This window comes from Triplophysa rosa, unplaced genomic scaffold (genome assembly GCF_024868665.1).
Source record: "Triplophysa rosa unplaced genomic scaffold, Trosa_1v2 scaffold534, whole genome shotgun sequence".
Taxonomy (NCBI): Eukaryota; Metazoa; Chordata; class Actinopteri; order Cypriniformes; family Nemacheilidae; genus Triplophysa; species Triplophysa rosa.
The window spans coordinates 4,756-13,409 of NW_026634546.1; the positions used below are offsets into that span (position 1 = coordinate 4,756).

General features: G+C 36.2%; 1 protein-coding gene and 1 long non-coding RNA gene across 6 annotated transcripts; one reads left to right on the forward strand and one right to left on the reverse strand.

Moving 5' to 3' along the window:
* Positions 1-886: 886 nt before the first annotated feature.
* On the forward strand, positions 887-8,654 carry LOC130551005 (serine/threonine-protein kinase Nek6-like). 4 transcript variants are annotated; one of them, XM_057328542.1, is made up of 8 exons: positions 1,152-1,854; positions 1,938-2,076; positions 2,637-2,744; positions 3,025-5,763; positions 6,745-6,834; positions 7,084-7,259; positions 7,353-7,491; positions 8,572-8,654. In XM_057328542.1, exons 1-4 carry the CDS (start codon positions 1,709-1,711, stop codon positions 3,742-3,744), a joined length of 1,113 nt encoding a protein of 370 aa, XP_057184525.1. In that variant the 5' UTR covers positions 1,152-1,708; the 3' UTR covers positions 3,745-5,763; positions 6,745-6,834; positions 7,084-7,259; positions 7,353-7,491; positions 8,572-8,654. The 4 variants fall into 4 exon arrangements, with proteins under 4 accessions (XP_057184526.1, XP_057184525.1, XP_057184524.1 ...); XM_057328543.1 differs by adding an exon at positions 887-1,145 and having other exon boundaries at positions 1,709-1,854; positions 3,025-7,259; XM_057328541.1 differs by having other exon boundaries at positions 3,025-6,834.
* Positions 1,714-8,541, reverse strand: LOC130551006 (uncharacterized). Of its 2 annotated transcripts, none has more exons than XR_008962522.1 (3): positions 7,826-8,541; positions 1,913-2,048; positions 1,714-1,828 (listed from the first exon to the last, which is right to left on the reverse strand). It is a non-coding gene; the product is annotated as an uncharacterized LOC130551006 (long non-coding RNA). The 2 variants fall into 2 exon arrangements; XR_008962521.1 differs by having other exon boundaries at positions 7,836-8,535.

Genomic DNA, 8,654 nt, shown 5'->3' on the forward strand with positions numbered 1-8,654 from the left:
TATATATATATATTAATAGACATGCAGCATCTTTTAGATATAAAGCATGCATCATAAGAGTTTAACAGTTGAAGCCTAAACCTGAAAGCAACGTGTTCCACTATACAATAAAGATCCACACTGTATAGGCTACTATTAAAATGCATTGTAAAAAATGTACATGATTTTTCAAAAGCGAAAATTACATTTTTATCAATGTTTCTCCACACTCACGCATTACTTTATGCGCGTTTATTAAAAAATGATTTATGCGCGTATAAAAATATACCGTTTAGTACAACAGTGCCATCTGTTGGTTGTTCTATATTGTGCAACGTAAACGCACAAAGATAACATGAGTTTGTGTGGTCAAATTTGATTACGTTTTGTGTATCCTACCTTAGAACTGAATTGTAACCCGGGTATATTATAATATAATACACAGTGAAATAATATAGCTTAACATAATATATAATAGTCTCGTGTTTTTACTATTTCCTTTCTTCTCTTGGCTGAACAATCTTTGTCAACTGTGTATTATAGCAGTGTTTATGTTATTCTGGAAGCATAATTGTAGATGAAAGCATCAGTTAAATTATTCGATGGAAATGGAAATTAAACATAGCATAATGTACTGTAAAATCCTCATGCGGTGATTAATCCAAAGGATTCGGTTCATTAATGGTGTATTCTTGACACCTATACAACAATAACATCTGTCTTGTTCTGACTTGAAAGGGGGTGTGGAGTTTTCTTCAGACCTCTAATATGTGATCTAATAAAGTAGTCTGAACACGGTCCGTGTAAATATAATTTCATACCAAAGAGTGTGTTCGTTATCATTTACTGAGTTACCGATTTGAATAAATCAGGACTTTCCAGCAAACATTCATTAAGCGTCTCGAGCAATGTAGTAGTTTAGTCACTTTATTTAAGTGCAACATTTAAGTGGACATTAACAACTTTTCTCAAATCTTATAGGTCTCAGAGATTTCCTCTTTCTGTCAAGCAGCAACACTTTTGTTTATTTCTGCTTATGTCACTGACAGATGTGCTCTATTGAAATACAGAGGTGTGGTCATACATGAAGTCATTAAGCAGGAAATAAAGTTTCTGATTTCTCTAAGCACATTCAGCGTCATCATTCAAGTAACCTACTTATACAGGTAAGCGCATTTAAGTTCTTGTCAGACTGTGTTGTGTAGATTTGTGTTGTTTTATGTTGTTATAAAGGTCCATGTTTGATGGCAGTAATCATGACATAGATGACAATAGCTACAATTTATTGAAGAACCACATCTTTCGTCAATCAGACATTTGTTATGAATGCTTGTCATGCTTTACAGAGGATATGGGCGGAAACATAATAAAACTTGTCTGGGTTTTTTTTAGTGGGGAGGTGGGTAGGATTTATATAGGCTATAATGAACATGTCTTGAACAATATGTTTACGGACAACTTGATTTTATTGAGTGTGAGAAAGAATTGTGGTTTCTTTGGCAATCCAGATCCAGTTTGACAACATTTTTTCCAACAGCATGTAGAGACTTAACCAAAGGTTTTGCCAAAGGTGTTACTGCTGCTTTCATATCATAACAGAACATCTGTTTGACTTCAACAAAACTCACAAACTTTGTCATTTTGAAAAAGTTAAAAGATCATAATAACACATTTTGTCATCCACATGGCTGTATGTTATGTTCTGGGTTGGGATTTTCTTTCAACATAGATGGCGTACTGTACACAAACACTGGCTAAGGGCTGCTTTGGGAAAATATATAAGGAGAAGTTTGGAGACTCGTGGGCTGCTTTGAAGAGAGTTCATGTAGGTCTCATCAACAGACAAGAGCTGGAAAGAGAATGCAGAGTATATCAGTATGTACAGATTTATAAAACATATTTATTCTTATGACTTTTATCTTACTGAACTCACTATAACGCTGGATGTTTAACCCCAGTAATGCTCGGCATCCTAATGTGGTGAAGCTTCTTGGTGACCCTTGGATCAAAGACTCGAAGTGGAACATTCCTTTAGAATTTATCTTCGGGGAAGATCTTGAAACAACCATCTTTAAAACACAAATTTCCAAAATACAGGTAATTGTGTGTCCGACACAGCCCCAAGGAACGTCTCAACAACAACAACAAAAAAACATTTTGTAATTAATCTCCTGTTTTATTATTAGTGTGCACTACACCCTTACAAAAAAGAAGTTTGTTCCAGTGTGCTATTAGTATTCCTTTTTTAACAAAAAAATTGAAAGTATACTTTCAGTCTATTTTTATGTACCTCCCAGAAAAACACTTCAAATGTAAGTGTTCTTGACTTATTGAAAGTATACTAAATATTAGTATTTTTACTACATAAAGTACACTTTATGTAAAAATATACTTGAACTTGAAATATACTTATTTTTCTGAAGCCATACTATAGTTCTTGTCTAAGAAACTTTGAGTTGCTCTATCGGTTGCCATGTTTGCAATCCCATTCCAGCCATTTTAAGTGTTATTTACTGTACATTTGGCTCTTGTGACGCAGACCATTAAGAACTATGTAGCAAAATCAAATAAGCATTCTTAAATTAATAAGAATTCTTTCTGTCTATTTTTTGCATTTGTGGATGTTCAACAAAACCATATTGTTCGTGTATTTTTAGCTGACTAACGCAGTGAGAGCCACAATCATCACTGGGATGTGTGAAGGTTTGCTTTATCTACACAGTAAAGACATCGTCCACCAAGACCTCAAACCAGACAACATCATGGTGAGCCAGACTTTGTATTAGATGTTTTCCCTGGATTTCCTGAGAAGAAAGAAATTAGAAAATGTTGGCACACAACAACAGTATAAAATTGAAATTGAAATCAGTAAAATGATTGGTAGTGTAGATCATTTTATCTTGGGAATTTTGTGATGAGAAATGCTTTAGTTCATGTTGCAATGACATACTGTATGAAAATGAGACGTCAGAAACATCTTAATATACACAATTTGAGATTTTTTGGGGGGTCACCATGACAACTTGCTGCTTCCCTCTATTTTAGGTTGAGCATCAAACCCATCGTGCTGTGATCATTGATTTGGGTCTGGCAAAGTTCACAAAAAATGGACTGAGCTCCGCGGCAAATATGGGCAATGAAGCGTACTCTGCTCCAGAGATCCTGCAGATGAATGGAGTTCGTGACAAGCGTTCAGATGTTTGGGCTATGGGTAAAGTCATTGCTGAACTCTGTGCCCGAATCAGGTTACCCACCCAATACGTGTGTGCCGGCAAAATTCAAGAAACTTTAAAAGATCATCCATACTGTATTCCAGTGTCCCGGATGGTGGGGAACAATCCATTTTACAGAGCTTCTATGGCTGAAGTCATTTTAGACATCAGGAGAGCTGCTTCAGCTTCACAAACGGACATCAAACCGAGAGACGTCACCGTAACGCAGGGAAATGAAATAAGAGGAAATCAAAGGTGGGGTTTGCAAGCACCCGCGCCACCAAGGATGGAGGTCAGGAAACCTCCTGTGGTAAATTATCGAATGGATCCACCACAACAGAGGGAAATGGGAAAGGCAGTAGTCCCGTTAAAAGGAGCGGGTTTGAACAATCAGATGTCTCTGATGTCATTTCCTTGCCCCCTTCCAGAGACTGGCAAAGTGACGCAGGAACGTTACAATGAGGAGAAAGGAGCTATGGAATATAAAGAGATCATCACAAAGGGAGGAAGAATCATTAAGTATGAGAAAGTGCAAATATCCAAAAATTCTTAATTGTCAAGGAAACTGGATGTCATATGTTGGCTTGTATAAATAAATAAAAATTGGGGATCATGTTGTTTCCTTCCTACATTTTTTAGATGTGCACTATTTTTGTGTGTATTTATTAAAGATAGTTTGTATTGCCCCCCCCAAATAAAATGACAATGATGATGTGGACAATGATACAGTAAAATGCTTCTTCATGTCTCCGTATAGTCGACATCCCTTCAAGAACAAAAATCTCCTTAACATGCCCACCTCCTATTCATTCATTCCTATCATTCAGTATGGATCCATGAGTTAAGCTGTGAAAAGTGGATGCGGGGGTGTTTGAGTCCCCCAAAAAACTACCATAAACACATCCTTAGCTCCAACTCTTTTAACAGAAGCTACATTTAAAACCCCACCGTTGTGATGCGAAGAAGTTATTTGACTGTTCTACGTTTTTTAAAGAATATGGTAGTCAATCTTTTGAAATGAGTGCTAAACAATTGTATTTTAACCTAGGGTTAGAAATAAACTAGGGGATAGTACTTTCCTTCTTGTAGATCTTGAGATATCATCTGAAACGAAACATTCATGAAATAAAACAGTGTAGAACTAAACAAAGTGAAGATGAAGATATTTACTAGTTTTTTTCTTATTCCTGGTTTTAAAAAGTTTAACCCTAAACCAGATGTTTGATTTTTAATGCCAAAAAGATCAAAAAGAGTCACTAACACGAACATTAAAGATTTTCCTTCACACCAGATCGTAGACACCCATCCATGCAGAAGGAAATCAAGAGTATGGTAAAAACCATAAATGAAATCTTTGATGACTCTTATTGACTAAAACTTTGTCAGAGCATTTTGCAAAATGTTTAACAACATGTTACATGAATCAAATGTAGTTTATGCCACAATTATATAAATGCTGACCCAAACACAATAATCATTTGTCAGATAAAAGGCTGAACACGACAACTCTCTCTTAGAAGAAAACCTCACATACATAAACATTAACTTTAAATCTCTCATTCAAAAACACACCCGTCAGGTTTCACACCGTAATGTGAGAACAGTTGTCAGGCCAGGGGATAGACAGAGAACTACAGGGGGTACAACAACACGGTCATAAAATATAATCTGTCAAACAAGACTGACAGATCATAAAGAATCCAGCCTAATTTGATTGACAGGTCAAAATGACTTGCCTGGGATAGTAGGGGGGCAGTCACACTTTGATAAGATTGCAAACCTCAAGTCTCAATTCACTCATTTGCACGATAAAAGCCATACAACAAGGAAACAACTCACTCTTAGAAGAAAAACCCACATACATATTTATTTGATCTCTCTCTAATTTACAAACACCACCGTCTTTCACAAATAGACTATAGTAAAATCAAACAGGCTGAAAAACACACTTTTTTGATGAGGGGGGTGTGTAGTAAGCCCCACTGAAGGAAGGGTGGGGGACAGAGGAGCCCCCAACAACAGCCATAAAACATAAATGTCAACAAGATTGACAGGTCATAAAAGTCACCATTTGAGTGACTGGTTGACAGACGGGGTCATAAATCAATCAAACTTTTGACACAAGGTATATGATTATACTACTTATTTGTATAACAAAGATACAAAAAGAGTTTTATGAGTACAAAAATGTTATATGAATGACATTCCATTTGCAATTCTGTGGAAGTTCATTATAACTTCTATAGGATGAGATTCCATGTAAGTGTGACGACGAGAAACCAGGCAGAGAAGCGGATCCAAGTGCAGTGCAGATTTATTGAAAATAATATAAGATAAGATAAAACAAACCAAGGTAAACCACGGAACATAGGCGGCACAAAAACAAAGCATGAAACAAAGACCGACACCAAACAAAGGAAACACTAGGGCTTAAATACATAGAAACTAACAAGACACACCTGGAGGAACTAATTAACACTAAAAACTACAAAGGACTACAAAACATGGCACAGAACAGGAAGTGACAGAAAAGTTCACCAACACAGGGGAAACACGGACTGGGATCGTGACAGTAAGTCTGCCGATGTCCCTTTTTTCAGGTTTCAAACTTTCCATATCTGTCAACCAGCAACATATTTGTTTCTTGCTTAAGGCATGTGCAGATGTTCCTACTGTTAAAATAGGCCTGCTGTTGAAACGGTGCGTTTTTAGTTCATTAGCAGAAAAAATCCCAGTTCCTGGTTGATTTCAGCACACTGTGTGTCATCAACCCGTTTATAAAGGTAAACTCTTTTACGTGAAAAGTCAGCCAAGATTAATCAATACATGAAAGTATTAGTGCACATACAAGTACATTACATAGGCCAGTGAATATGACCTTCAATGTATTTTCCAGGACAAGAACTTTAAATAATTCACTTTTAAGTTAAATATATTTCTAGCTGAAGCTCACGTTAAATTAAAGACAATGTATTCCTACATAAATTATTTTCCATTTTTACATTTGCATAAATAATTCGAATTTACGCATTATCCTAGTAACAGCCAAAATAAACATTTTGTGATAATAATAATAAATAAATAATAACAATAATAAAAAGTGTTAGGGGTTAATTTAAATTAGTGGTATCGATGGTGGCTATCACCCAAATAAATATGATCACCCATCTCACCAAAAAATCGGAAATGTGAAAAAGGCTAATGACGTCACGTGCAGTGTCCTATGAGTAATGGTTTCACACACAAAAAAAGTAAATGTTTTCACACTTTTTTTTCACACTCGGTAGTCTAGCAAATAAATCCATAAAAATAGTAGTGAAAAAAAAAGAATAATTGTGGAAAACCAGCAGTTTCTAAAGTTAACTATTTGCTTCAAATTAAAAAGAGGAGCAGTCTATTTTAAAATTGATTTAGGCTACTTATATTTACTCATATTTTCTTTATTTACTTTATATATTATTTAATATGATCGTGTTTTTGTGTGCGTTTACGTCTCATGTGTTGGAATGCATCTCAGATCATTTGTCACAGTTTTAGTTTTCATTGCTCACAGTGGGTGGATCTTACCTGCCTACCTCAATAGATCCTCGTAACTCTGGGTTTACTTTCACAAGTTTCAGGTGCTCGACGATCAAAAACAGCGGTAAGTAAATATAAAATAACTTAACTAAAACCTTTGTTTCATGACATATTTTATAACAACACAATATTAATTGTAATGAAAAACCATCTTATATTTTTTATCAATCTTTCGATTTTTTTACATGTGGAAAAATATTTAATAAATGGAAAATATATACGGTTTTGAAACCGCATTTTTTTTATGGGAACTAACAAACAAACGATTTCCAAAATATTTTACTGACAAATTTACTTCATTGTCTGTCGACAGCGAGAAAGCTATCTGTCACATCACCACTAGATGGCGTACTCCACACAAACACTGGCTCAAGGCTGCTTTGGGAAAGTATATAAAGAGAAGTTTGGAGACTCATGGGCTGCTCTGAAGAGAGTCCCTGTAGGTCTCATCAACAAATATGAGCTGGAAAGAGAATGCAAAGTATATAAGTATGTATGGATTAATAGCATTTGCTTTATTGTTATGACTTTTATTTTACTGAAGTCAATTCATAACCACATCACCGGATGTTTTAACCCCAGAAATGCTCGGCACCCTAACGTGGTGAACCTTCTTGGTGACCCTTGGATCAAAGACGCAAAGTGGAACATTCCTTTGGAATTCATCTTTGGGGAAGATCTTGAGACGACCATCTTTAAAACACAAAGCTCCAAAATACTGGTAATAAGACCAACTCACCCAAAATATGGGCTATATTTCTAGTCTGTGTAATGCTCTACTATGTAATGGCTTGTATGAGACAAAATTGCGATTTGAAGTTGCAATTTACTCCAGTTTCACTATATGTTTTGCAAAAGTTTAAAGATCGGGTAACACACTCAATTTCTGCCAATCTCATATTAATCTTGAGTACATATTCAGTATTGCATACGTCGTATCTTCGAAGAGTATTTAGTTTGATCAAATTTATAAAAGCAAGAGCACACAACAGCACGAGCACACAATTATGCACGTAACGCGCCGATTGTCAACAAAACACAGACATATGACTTACTTTGACTTACCGCGTGCAGTTCATGTCCGGCATCTTTTATGACTGGGACCACGCCATCTGTCAGTTTCAAACGATCTCCAAATCCAGCTTTACGTCCACCGTTTATATAACATCCATCACTGAAATGCTGTGAACAAACAAACACACCTAAACTTCACTCTCGCAAGAGTAACGATCTGCAGCGCAGCGCAGACAATCTTAACGCAGCGCAGACAATCTTGATGGCAATCGGGTCTCGTTCGTCGGTTGGCGCGTGGGCGGGCTCTTTCTTTCGCCTTGCTGTGCTTTTCTGGGAGAATTGCCCTATAAAAGGAATAGGATCCCTGTTACAATACAAAACAAAAAACTTTCCTAAACAAGTTGGTGTGCTGGGGGAGTGTATCAAGCACAGAAATACTACGTCACACGTCCAACTTGTTTTTGAACAAGTTGACCGTGTTAAGCATGAGAAGCCAGCACTTTCAACAGACGTCAGAATGCATGACATAGCATGTTACATCCACTTTAAATATGCGGAACTGCATATTATTAGACTTGTGTCTTAAGACATTCTTTGCAATTGAGACAATTGAGACAATGAACCTTTCCTTTAAAAAGCAAATCCAAAAGAAAAATAACATTCTTGATATCTGTCTGTTTTAGGCGATAGCACATGCAGAAATTTAGCAGACATAAAATCTTGTCTTGACTTGTATTTTATGGTGGAGATGCAATGCAAAAAAATTCTTGTATTTTTGTATCTTCAGTTGACTCCAGCAGTGAGAGCCACGATCATCACTGGGATGTGTGAAGGTTTGCTTCATCTGCACAGTAAAGACATCGTCCACCA